This window comes from Seriola aureovittata, chromosome 3, assembly GCF_021018895.1.
Source record: "Seriola aureovittata isolate HTS-2021-v1 ecotype China chromosome 3, ASM2101889v1, whole genome shotgun sequence".
Taxonomy (NCBI): Eukaryota; Metazoa; Chordata; class Actinopteri; order Carangiformes; family Carangidae; genus Seriola; species Seriola aureovittata.
The window spans coordinates 10,472,371-10,485,327 of record NC_079366.1 but is presented as its reverse complement, the minus strand read 5'-3'; the positions used below and the strand labels follow the sequence as shown (position 1 = coordinate 10,485,327).

The following is a 12,957-nucleotide window of genomic DNA, read 5'->3' as shown; positions in this document are numbered from 1 at the left end:
GTGTGGATGTTATTACGTTCCTGCACGTGTCTCTCCGTCTGTCAACGATTTAACTAATAAGTTTCATCTTTGAATATTGTGTGTAGGGCCAAAAGGACTATGGCAGATGCCTGCGTCTCTCGCAGTGCTGTGCAACTTCCTCTTCCAGCTCTCCAGACTCTGTGAAGGGTTCTGCCCTGCGGTCCAACAGCCGGTATACCAGCAGCCAGAGTCGGAGAGCCACTGCCAACAGACAGGTCCACTGCAATACTCTGTACCTCTTTGTGTCTTTGTCTCTCTGTCTGAGTCAGATTTTGACCTTGTGTGAAATATTTCTGATCCAGAGTCGCATCAGGAGGATGTGGAACGACACTGTTCGCAGACAGACCGAATCTTCTTTCATCGCTGCAGACGTGAACAACACTCCCACTCTTAACCGTGGTGAAGATCATTTTTATTTGTCTTTTAAATCTCAGCATTGTCCCCCCTGTGGGCTGAAGGATGTGACATTTATTTTTCTCCCTCTCTCCCTCTCCATTCTCAGCTCCTTTGGGGAACCACTTCCTTACTAATCCAGTGCTTCAGACTCATGCTGGAGCCTCTCCTTATGACACGATGCTGGCCCAGGGATACAATCAACCTTTCACCTCCACAGGTACCTCTCATTACAGCTTTCTGTGGTACTTCCGTTTCTATTCTTATCACTCTCCTTCTTTTGACTGTCTTTTTACCTGTGTACACACAGAACCTTGCAAAACTCTTAGGCCTCACTGAAGAATGTCTATTTAAAGCCTGTTAAGTGGTCTAAGCCTTTTGCACAGTAGGGTTTGTCACGTTTCTGTTTCTGTACAGTATGAATGTTTGAAATTTGAAGCTCAAATGTTTTTGTTGTCGTTCTGATTTTAGTTTTTGAGTTTGAATAGTTTGTCTTTTGAATGTTCTTTGACACTTTCCCTCTCTGTCTCTCTGTCTTAACGTGGAACAGTAGGAACCTTCAGAAACAAGCAGAGTATGAGCTCCTTTATTGTGCTCACTTGAGTCATTGAGCGACACTTCCTTGTGCACTGTGGTTCAATTCATAGACTATCTGTGCAATATCTGCACACAGTAACTATTCATAGACCATGAAGACATAATATACATCTCCTCCATGTGGCTACGCACCAAACATTTCATCAAATAATATTGTTAATACTCAAATCTTCTTGGTAAATCCGCACCCTCAGTAGGCGCAGGAACACTAAACTCTGCTCATTCATTCGTACATTCACTCATGTCCATCTCTTCATGTAAATCTCTAATAGTGTCCCTGTCCTTTTGTAATTGGCCCCCTTCTGTTTCTCCTAACAGAGGGTGGTGTGTCCCAGAGTCAGGAGCCCTGTGGGTTGGACAGTGTGTGTCTCAACGGAGGTTACACCCCCAACACCTTCACTCTGCATGGTCTGGGGACAACACCAGGGTCCCGAGCCGGAGTGGTGGGCAGCACTGACCTTCTGAGGGAGGGAGGAGTTGGGATAGGAGGGGATGACATCTCTCCAGCCCTCCTCACCCCCCACGGGGCCACAGATCTGGGCAGCAGTGCCGGAATGCGCCGTAACCTGTCTGATGCAGCCGCGCTGGAGAAGATGATCATCTCAGAGCTGGTGCAGAGCAACCTGAGGCCCTCGGTCCCCATGCCTGTTCCTCCCGAGCGCTACGGAAGCCTGGCGAGGCCTCACCACCACGACAGGGCGGCTCTCACTCACACTGCCACACTAACTCGACACGCACAGCCAACCCAAGAGGGCTGGGCTGCCACCATGCAGCCAAACACACGTCACAACGCGCAAGAGGGCTGGGCGCATACGAGGCACCACACACAAGACGCTGAGACGCATTCCACCACACGTGGACAAGATCACGCCACGACGCCACGCTTACAAGATGGCTGGTCCCACGCACGCATTTCTGGAGATTCCGAGTCCCGTGAGCTGCTTAAAGACGGGGACAGGTCGCAGCTGCAAGGTACTCTGGGTCGCCGCGGGCTCCAGGACAGGCAGCAAGCACGTCCCCCTGATGTTCAGGCTCGGCCCTACTCCACCCTCAGCCGCACTCCTGGTACTCTGTCTCGCCACCGCAGCACAGTGGAGACGAGCGGAGGGGCGGACAGAGACAGGGAGAGAGACCGGGATCGTTACCGGGACAGGCCCCTCCCGCCTCCCCCTCCCCCTCCCCCACAGGAGTCTGAGCCCCTGTACAAGGCTCTGGAAGAGCCGCTGCTGATGAAACAGAGGGAGGCAGGTGTAGAGACGTGGAGAGGCGGCCAGGACAGAGAGAAGGACGAGACATTTCTCTTGAAAAGGGACGGAATGATGGACGAATGGAGGGGAGGAGCTGAGAGAGGGAGGGACGAGTCTTTTACCTCTCAGAAGAGAGATGGAGAGATGGAGGAGTGGAGAGGTGGCATGGAAAGAGGGAGGGAGGAACCTCATCTGCTGGAGAAGAGAGATGGAAGGATGGAGGTGTGGCGAGGAGGAGCGGAGGCGGAGCAGGAAGAGACTTTCATAACCCAGAAGAAAGATTTTGGGCTTGATGGATGGAGAGGTGGGATGGAGAGAGAGAAGGAAGAAACCCTGTTTTTAAAAGACAGAGATGGATGGAGGGCAGGGGTCGAACGAGAGAATGAGAAACAGAAGGATAGAGCATTGGACGTGTGGAGAGGAGGGATAGATATAGACAGGGATGAATCTTTCCTGTTTGAGAGCAAAGATGGAGGTCTAGATGGGCGGAAAAGAGGGAAAGATAGAGCGCCTCTTCGGTATCATGGCGAACGAGAGGATTCAGACAGCTTCGCTCTGCCTTTGACGCCTGATCTTGACCTTGATCCTGACTCCTCACCAATCTACGCCAGAGATTCAAACCCCTCCCCGCTCTACCCCGGGGACCGAAGCTCGCCGCCACTCAGCATCTTTCCCCGAAGCTCTCCCCCGACAAATATATTCGCTCCACGAGACACCAACTCGCCTCCCAACAACCTCTACTCCCGACACTCCCCCCAGGTGTACAGCCGAAGCAGCTCCCCTCCTCGCTTCTACACCCGCACATCCCCTCCGACCCTCTCGTACCCCGACAGCAGCCCTGAAGGTCCGGAAGAGGTCAGCCCTACTGGCCAGCCCCAGCGGCCCGCCCTGGAACTGCCCTACAGCCTGGGGCGACCCCCGCTGGGCCCACGGCCCAATCACCTGCAGACCTTCTACCAGCCGCCACCGCTGGCGTCCAATGGAGAGGCAGTGTACACAGCTGAGCCCACCTCTGAGGGAGAGGACGGACAGATGCAGCGAGTGACGAGCCTGTGACTAGGGCGGTGGTGATCGGGGCATAGAAAACAAGGAGGAGAAGGACGATGGTGATAATAACAACAAATAGCGATGATCAAACTGATGGAAATGATGATGCATATGATGATAAAGAGGATAATGATGAGGGATGAAGAAAGTAATGATGATGATAGTGACCGTGATGGCTCCTCCCTGCTTCTATCTCCCGATCACCACGAGACTTCCCCCTCTCCATGTTTTGTTACTTTTCTATGACTGTGATCCATTTCTAACTCTTCCTCCTCCTCTTCCTCACCCTCTCCTCTCTTTCCTGAAAATCCTGCTGTGTCTTCCCGTCTCATCCGTGCTTATCCTTATTGGCCCATCATCTAAGTTTCTATTGGTTCATCGGCTGGGTGTTGCCCCTCCCTGTAGCAAGCAAACAGTGTGTCAAAGAAGCACTTGTGTGTTGCCAAAAAATCCTTTCAAAGAACATGTGCATGACTTTATAGTGGCTTTACAAGGCTACATACTGTAGGAGGAAAGTGTGTGTGAGCGTACATGCGAGTGTGTGTCTTAGCTTGATGAGCATGCGTGTGCGAAAGGGCGTGTGTGTGTGTGTGTGTGTGTGGGAGAGAGAGTGTGTGTGTGTGTGTGTGTGTGTGTGTGTGTGTATATACATCATTCTTGTATAATTAATGTATCACAGTGAAGCATTTTATCAACATCAATTGGGGGGCTTCTTACACACATCCCCTCCTTCTGATTTTGAACTCTTGACCAATCCCATTTCACATCAAGACCAAAAGCTCCGCCCCCTCCTCCCACCTCCACCTGCCACTAACTGTTGGTGATGGGACTTGTTGCCATGGAGTTTGTCATAGCAACAGAACTCTTGACTCCAGAGCCAGAGATCATATAAAACCTCAGAACTTTTCTGCAACCCCCTGAGATCCTTGTACATATCGACCTCAAGTGTTCTGATTGTCTTGTATTGCTATTGAAGTTCAAGTAAACATGTGAAATAAATGTTTTCGTCTTTCTGTTTGTGTGGATGTATATAGAGATGGAGGCTTTCAGCAAAAGGAGAAAGATATCTATAGTAGGAAAGGAGGAGAAAGAGATGAGGTGCACAATAAAGAGAAAAAACTCAAACAGCAGCTAGAATAGCAGAGGAATGTGGCCAGGCTATTTACAGTCATCAACTGATTAGTGAGTATTGATTACTGATAGTTATATAACTCAAATAGGAAAGAAAGGAACGGAAGAAAATGCCTGTTATAAAAAAGTAAAAGGTCAGAGGAGTGAACATATGACAGTAAAGGCAATGAAGTAAGCACTAAACAGTATCCTGAATTATTGAAACTACGGTTAATAAATAATTAGAAGTTGAACAGCAGTTGATGATACCCTGAAAAATTCAAATGGTAATAAATATGACTGAAGCTGTTTGAGATATTTACTTAAAGCTGCACTAATTAATATTGATATATGAAAAATACTAGGTCAAATGACAATGTGTAATGTGAAAGGTGTACCTTTAGTGACGAACCCACACAGTTATCACCTGACTGCAGGTCCCCTCGGCTCTTTGGAGCATTTTAGATTCGTTCAGCTCATTGTTTCGGTTTTTCTGTCTGCAGCTTTCATATTTGGGTTTTGTCTCATCGTTCTCATGTACCTTGTTTCCAGCCGCCATATGCATTTTCAGCGAAAAGCTCTGATAAACTACTATACGCTGCCTGCTCACCACATAAAGGCAGTCATATAAAGTAAGTGAGTTGCTGATAAACATAGTGGAGCATTTTCAAAAACTGTGTTTTGAACTTCAGGATGGACAGTAATGCTCTTTTAAAAGATCATGCAATAACATGTAAAATGTTTAAATGGTCAAATTGACTATAACACTTTTAGAAAGAAGTCACAAACTGAACTTAAAGAGACATGGCTTTAAAAAAAAATCACCTTCTTTAATGATGTGTGTGCTCTTGGACTGGTAAGTAGCCTAACAACATACATATTATTATAAATACAACTAGTAGCATAAGTAGCCTACTCCTCTAATATGTATTATATTCTATAGACATTCTCATAGTCATTTTCTCATCAGTAAACTACATATGTGACATACGGCACACAGACGGACGGACACATCCTACCACATCTTAATGGTACAACACGAGGAGAATGAGTTGCTTGCATGCTTACTTGTGCTTTCTTCAAAACCAATACATTCACTGGGTTTATGTAACAAACAAACAAACAAAAAACAAAACAAAAAACAGCTACTAGATATGTTACATGTATAAAATATATCACATTCTACATACCAAATCATTATAAAGTGGTAATTAATAATACTAACATGGAAATCAAAAAGTGCTTTTACAGTATCGTTTGAGTTGTACAAAAGCTGTATATATTTACAGGTGGTGTGTAGAGTGGTAGTGGTTGCTGTGTGTTCAGTCTCAGCTCACAGGTAAGTATCACATGAGAAGTTAAGGTCAGTCACAAGGACGAAAAGGTCACATTCTCAGGCTGCTTCCAACACAACACACCAGCCGAGCAGCCGGTACAGTTTTCAGCACCCTCCCTCTTCCTGACTCGCAGTTCATATGTCCTCTCTTTTGAGCCACATAAAAGATTTCACAAACTCTACTCTTTCTCTCTCTGTCCTACTCTCTGTCTGAATACTGAGGTATGTGGTTTGACTTCACAGGAAATGGTCTCACATTCTTCAAATCTCTTGTCTATCCAAGCCAGACTACGGGCAGCAGGTGGAGAGGCAGGGGTGGGTGGAGGTGAGGTTTAGCAGACAGTATGGTGGGGTGACAAGGGGGTGTCCAGGGTCTCAGTTGGAGACAGATCTGAACCGGAGCTTTTAAACATGGATGAGATGTGGAAGGCCTGCAAACACAGAGAAAAAACAAAACAAAAAACATGCCCATATTAGGATTTTAACAGACTTTGACTCTGTGGAAACACACTGAAAAAAAAAAAAAAAAAACACAAGCAGAGCAGGAATACTGACCACCCAGTAAGCAGTGAGGGCTCCCTGTATGTAGCCTGTTAGCACATCGGACGGGTGGTGCCGGTAGTCGGAGATGCGGGTCAGACCTGTGTAGACTGCCAGCAAAACCAGGAAGAACTGCAGCGCCGGCCGCAGCAACCGAGCCCCACGCCATGTCAACCGCGCCTGCAGGTAAAACTGCATCACAAAAACAAATACTGTCATTTAGTGCATAGAACAATAGGGTCACCATAACTTTATTCACAATTGTACAAGTCTTTACAAGTGTATTTCACTATTTATTTGCGAAGCATCCCCTTGTTTCCTGATCCCCTGCTGTTTTAATTCGCTGTTATTACTATTTACTGAGCACTCCATATTTACCTGTAGCTCCATCACTGCAGAGCACAGGCATGACACTGTGCTCTGCTGCTATGAGTCATGTTTTTTAACACGAACACTGTCCTCATTCAATAATTAATTCTAGTTGGGGCAAGTGTTTAAATATTGGCTTTTCAGATATGACAGCAGGTATTTAAATATGAATTCAGACAGAAATGTGACAAATTAAGGGAAATGACTGATAGTTCACGTTTGATGAGCAAAGAAATAATGAGACTCATATGCTGTAGCTTTCACAGCCACCTGATCTCAACCCAGTCAAATAGAAGAGATTTATATTGCCGTCTAACTCCAACATATTACACAGCATGAATCACCATCATCATCAGAGCATCAAATGAGGGAATATGTTTTGTTCATCCCTCCAGCGAGGTCCAGAGACTTTGAGAATCTCTGATAAGGAACAGTGAAGCTGGTCTCATTGCTCCTGAAAAAAACCTTACTACATTGGTTTTAATTTGACTTTATCACCCATCTTTATCTCTCCTTTCTCCCTCCAGATTGGTGAGATCCACTGTGTCTCGTATACAGTAATCAGCGATGCAGCTTCTAATGTCTCGAGGTGTGATGAAAATTAAGATGAACAATCTTGTCGTTGCTTATTGGTAAATCAATAAGTCATTCTCCTTCCCTCACTAATTGTGGTAGAGCACTTTAGTAACATGAGGAAGTTAGATGTTCGGAACAGTTGGGGACAATAAACACAGACAGGCAAGCCAAGATTGCACACACACACACACACACACACACACACACACACACACACACAGACATGCACATACACACAAATATGTACTGTAGTATGCACACATTCACATATGCAGGCACTTGCATCCACAAACACAGGCTTTCATATACACATATAAATGCAGGAGCTCACACACACACACTCACACACTCATACAATAGAGGAGAGCAGTGAGGCGGTGAGGCGAGGTCACACTCCTCCCACAGCAGAACAAAGCTGTCTCTGTTTGTCCCATTTCTCCATTCAATCCTTCTCTTTCTCCCTCTCCTCTTTCATTCTTTCGCTTTTCGCTGCAAACTGGACTGATGATGGGTCCGTGTTTCGCTCATTCTCTCTTTGCATTTTATAGAGAGATGGTAATTGGAAATTGGAGAGACATTAAATGGGTTTGCCAGTGTTTGTGTGTGTGTGTGTGTGTGTGTGGGTGTGTGTGTGTGTGTGTGTGTGTGTGAGAGAGAGAAAATTTGTAAAAGAGAGAGAGCAATAGAGAGATAGAGATACTCACTGCTAAATAGAGCATTGTGTACATGGCAAAGGAGGCATGGCCAGAGAAGAAAGACTTCCTACGAAAATGGAGATATATTCAAAGTTATCACACCGAACAAAAGTACAGTTCATAAAACACCTGCATAAAAACACGCACACACACACGCATACCTGGCCTCCTCCTCTAACCGGTGATCAGGCTGGCGGCAGCTCACTGTTGCAACATAGCTTCCCGGTGTGCAGTTGAGCGACGCATAGGTGACGCCACACACAGACAGGAAGTGTGGCCGTAGCCGGCCCACACTCAGCTTGGCCATGTTGGTCAGTGATTGGCCGACACAGCAGCCGAACAGGAAGCAGCCCAGCTCTTTGTACAGACAGGAGACATACAGGTTCCTGACGAAGGCCTTGGAGCTGACGCCTCGGAAACGCACCCTGTAACATTCCCCAAGGGCGATCTGGGGGTGAACACATAAACGGCATATTAAATTCTCCTCATCCTCCTCATAACGAGCTGGGACACGGTGTACGATGAATAATAGACTGACTGCTCTGACGGGGGATGATGCGTACTCACCGTGAGGCCAGTGATGATGATGCCACCGGCGATGAGTAATTCATCTGGTATAGCTTCTCGGTGCAGGTAAGGATAGGTGATGCTGGTGTCCCCGCACATAAAGCCCCTTCTGTAAGGACTCACCGCCTTCAGCTCACACGCGAAGAAAGGGATGGAGGCTGCACAAGAGGAGGAGCAGAAGGAAGAGGGAGATGAAAGGTATTAGATGACGAAAGATATGATTTGATATTACAACAATCCTCAGTGGAAGTACAGATATTCCTCTTTGTGACGAGATACTGGAGAGGACATGAGGGAAGAGAAAAGAGAAGCAAAACTACAGGTTTGAGATGGGGTGATGGAGAAGAACTGGAAAGTTCTTGCCCTGAGCACAAGAGATACTCAGTGCTACTCAGCTGTCACACAAAAAGAAACTCACTAAGTATCTCCTTAATCCCAAAAAAAAATATCAAGGTCCAAAACAAAAATAAGAGAGAAATTCAATGCTGACAGGAAAGATGACATGGGGAGGTTGAGGAAAGGGGATGAGGTCAAACGAGGAGTAGTTTTACAACAAAATAAGGCTGGGAACCGAGAATTTTCTCTTGAGAACCTAACTAGTTAGACAACTATTAGGAATGTGAGGGTCACAACTCTGCTCCACCGGGACCAAATAAGCAAGCAACTGCAGAAAGCTCCCATTTCCTGACTGAATACAGACCGAATCCATTAAGACTGAAAACAGAGGAGTAAAGACGGCAGAGCTCAACACAGACCGAGTTTGAACTGCGCATGTGTGTGTGTTGGGTGTGCGTGTCTGCATTTCTGTTGATGAGGAGAGAAAAGGGGAGTTGTTTGTGACTCCAGTTCAACTCTTTCCTACAAAACAAAGAGCAAATGCCGCAGCAGTCCAGGGCCAGAGCCAGTCACTCACTGTCTCTGTTTGTCTCTGGGTGTCCTCCCTTCTATCCCTCTCTCTCTCTCTCTCCCTCTCTCTCTCTGTCCTGCATGCCTGCACATACACACGCACTGTAGAGAGAGGGGTGGGAGAGAAAGACAGACAGACAGAGAAAAAAAGACTTCTTGCAAGGCTCCCTCTCTTTTGCACATGTCCAATCTGTTGTTAATACACTACCTCTCCGTCCAGCTTTTTCCAATTAGCCAGTATTACATAACCACCCTCCTGTCACATATAGGGAACATGGGAGGGAGGGTCAACAATTGCGTGCAAGCGCGCGCGCACACACACACACACACACACACACACACACACACACGCACACACACACACACACACACACAGTACTCGTGCATTTATTTATTTATACCAAATACGATTCCCCCTGGCCTGGCTCTACCCTGAGAACTGGAGGTTGTCATGGAAACTGTAGAATTCCCTGGGCAATGCACGAGCCAGCTGGCACGGGGAGCTCGAGAGCGCGCATGAGTGAAAAAAAAAAAAAAAAAAAAAACATGGCCAGAGATACATGTTGATGAAGAGAGCTAGGACTTGGGAAAAAAAACTTTCTTTCTTTTTTCCCCCTTGTCCTTTTTCCTACCATTCTTTCTTCCCGTCTCTTCACAAACCTGGAGTTAATATGCTGCATAACATTCTGCAGGCCCACATGTCTGATCATCATACTTGAACGTAGCCACTGACTGTCTTTGTTGACTTAATAAAGGTTGAAGTTTACCCTCACCACAGTTATCCTGAATAGGAAGGAATAACAAGTATATAGAGGATTCCACCTGTAGTAGACACAGATAAGAATCATTGATAAGCCTACTGAATGAAATGTGATTCATTGTCAGTTAGTCTGCCAAGTATTCTCTCAGTTAATTCATTTTGATTTTTAGATGCCATGAAATGTGCCAAATAGTTTTTAAAGTTCAGTATGAATAGCCCCCCAGCCCCCCAGCCCCCCATCAGTGCCAGTATTTATGTAATCTGCATAAACGCATATTCACATATCTTATGCATGGATGGACAAAATAACAGAAAGAGCTTATAATGTAATGATTCCAGTGCAAACAATAACCTCACACCACGTGATCTCAACGCGGACCACGGAGTTGCATGAGAAGCAATTATAAACTGATACACAGACACGTTGTGGTATTAATGGCACTGCTATTTTGTTGGAGTGCATGATATTGTACAGGTGTTTGTGCTGTTGTTATTCCTCAACCAATAAAGCCTGACGTGAAGCATTCAACAATTCAAACAGATCTTGAGTATATTTGTTGTAGGCATTGTCTTGATATTTACCAAGGAAGAGGCACAGGAGGTCTAAGCCGACCAGAAGTTTTCTTTTGGATAAAGCCGGTCCAGTTATCTCTATGAGTTTCTTCCCAGTGCCGTTCTCCATCCCCATCCCCGCTGCTGCGGCCAGGCTGCTCTTGTTGTCCGTCAGTTTGAGCTGGAGGTCCGCGCTGGAGACGACCACACCGGTGCTCTGCGGCCCAAATTTATCCAACATGACGACAGGCACGGAGTAAAAAAACTTGTTGGCATCAGAAACTTGGGAGCGCACTTGAACTACTCATGTGCAGAGCCACAGGGACACTGGAAGCAAGTCCGCAAGTCCGCAAGTGAGTATTTAATGTGCGCCCAGCAGCACTTTATGCTTAGTTGTCAGAGAAAAATGTCTTTTTTACGCATCTTTAATGTCATCACAGAGTCTGCAGGGCTCGTCCCGACTCGTTGCAGGGTGCCCGTCACCTTGAAGATATGCTCCACGGTGGAGCGGAAAACTCCAGACTGGTTGCGAAACAGACACTCGGGAATAAGATCTCTCTCTCTCTCTCTCTCTCTCTCTCTCTCTCTCTCTCTCTCTCTCTCTCTCTGTCTCTCTATTTCTCTGCCTGTCTCTCTGTCTGTCTGTCTCTCTCTGTCTCACTCTCTCTCTGCACATTCAGTAGGCCTATTAGGTAAAATATGACCGGGCTGTAAAATATTTCCCCCGACCTTAGAGGAGAGGAAGAGCATCAATTGCATCATCTAATGTGTCACGGATGACGATGGTTGACCCGCATGATAAAGATCTGGGAGGTTTTTCTCCATCACTCCGATTCACCTTTCACCTCCATTTTATGGTAATCTTAAATTCCTAGTAAATAGCCTCAACATCCCTTATTATAGACTTACTCGAGAATCAGATATTATACGCTTTGTTATAATATACAATTTATACAAATTGTTGGATACCTGACTTGACTCCTTCCTTGACTTCTTTGATCACATAACCAAGTTGCTCGCTTAAACTGGATGTCAGTAAAAAGTAGGCAAAATGTGAACTTCAGAGGACTAGCCTACCTTTTCCTTAGTCTGACTGAGCCACCACTTTTAATATGGTAAAGGATTTATAATGTAAACGGTATTAATGTGTAATAAATAAATTTGCTATTGATTTATACATCAATTATAAGTCAATGTTTTGGTCAGTGTTCAACCTTTCATTTTGGTAATTGTGTCATTAGGTATAGGCTTATTGTGGTCATCCATTAATAAATGCTTAATATGTTGTTGTGTATTAATTAGTACCAGATTCTCTGAAGCTTTTTTCCAGAGGGCAAGAGGTAATAAGTCCATAATTACTCAAAGGGATTTTCACAATCCAGCAACTTTCAAATTCTTATAAATGGCTTATAACTGACCAAGAAAAGCCTTAAATTACATATTTATCGATCTGCAATGCCATGCCATTTCGGGAAATACTCTTATCCACTCTCTTGCTGAGAGTTAGATGAAAAGATTAATACCATACACTCTCATGGCTGTACGCTAAATATGAAGCCACAGGCAGCAGCCGGTTAGCCTAGCTTAGCATAAAGATAGGGGCAAACAGCTAGCCTGGCTCTGTCTCACTGTAACAGAAGCTGTATACCAAGGACCTGTGCTCGCTACGCTATAGCTTGTTTTTTTAATCCATAGCTGAGGTGGATGGACAACACAACTCCATTGTTTGAGTCAAAGTAGAAACTCCTGGTCAAATATGACTCCAATACAAGTGAAAGTTTTTACTGGAGTTAAAGTACTGGAGTACTTGCTTTTTACAAATACTTAAGAATTCAAAAGTATACTACATTTTCTTATGTCAACTTTCATTTACAGAACCTAATGATGCTGAAACAACCTACTAAATGAACCGACTGACTGTAGAACCTGTCGAATAAAAAGTTTGTAGAATATGATACAAAGCTGAAACTCAATTGAATTAACACAAGGACAGCCAACTACTACAAGCTGTCTGTTTAAAAGTTTATCTTTAATAAACAGACGTTACATACTTCGTAACATATTTTCTCAAGTTGGATGGGAAATTTTTATAGGCAGTTAAATTTGTTCATGGTAAATCTTTCTTGGTTTCAAACACTTCAAACATGGACTGAAGATAAGGTCATGGGTGCTCTGGTGGAGAATCATTTGCTGCATGTTTATCTAACATAGCCATCGGGAATGAATGAAATATACCAGAGG

General features: G+C 45.1%; 2 protein-coding genes across 3 annotated transcripts in view; one reads left to right on the top strand and one right to left on the bottom strand.

Moving 5' to 3' along the window:
* Nucleotides 1-4,318, top strand: part of LOC130166285 (adhesion G protein-coupled receptor L1-like) — a 29,492-nt gene extending 25,174 nt beyond the window's left edge. For both annotated transcript variants that reach the window (XM_056371799.1, XM_056371798.1), the window contains 5 exons: nucleotides 87-236; nucleotides 324-420; nucleotides 524-634; nucleotides 965-988; nucleotides 1,330-4,318. In XM_056371799.1, the coding sequence (XP_056227774.1) occupies nucleotides 87-236; nucleotides 324-420; nucleotides 524-634; nucleotides 965-988; nucleotides 1,330-3,314 (2,367 nt within the window). In that variant the 3' untranslated portion in view covers nucleotides 3,315-4,318. The remainder of the gene's footprint in view (nucleotides 1-86; nucleotides 237-323; nucleotides 421-523; nucleotides 635-964; nucleotides 989-1,329) is intronic.
* Nucleotides 4,319-5,224: 906 nt separating this feature from the next.
* LOC130167066 (phospholipid phosphatase 3-like) lies at nucleotides 5,225-11,443 on the bottom strand. Its single transcript, XM_056373035.1, has 6 exons — nucleotides 10,747-11,443; nucleotides 8,499-8,656; nucleotides 8,093-8,379; nucleotides 7,941-7,998; nucleotides 6,307-6,483; nucleotides 5,225-6,182 (listed from the first exon to the last, which is right to left on the bottom strand). The coding sequence occupies exons 1-6, from the start codon at nucleotides 10,955-10,957 to the stop codon at nucleotides 6,084-6,086; spliced, it is 990 nt and encodes a 329-aa protein (XP_056229010.1). The 5' UTR covers nucleotides 10,958-11,443; the 3' UTR covers nucleotides 5,225-6,083.
* Between the last annotated feature and the right edge of the window lie 1,514 nt (nucleotides 11,444-12,957).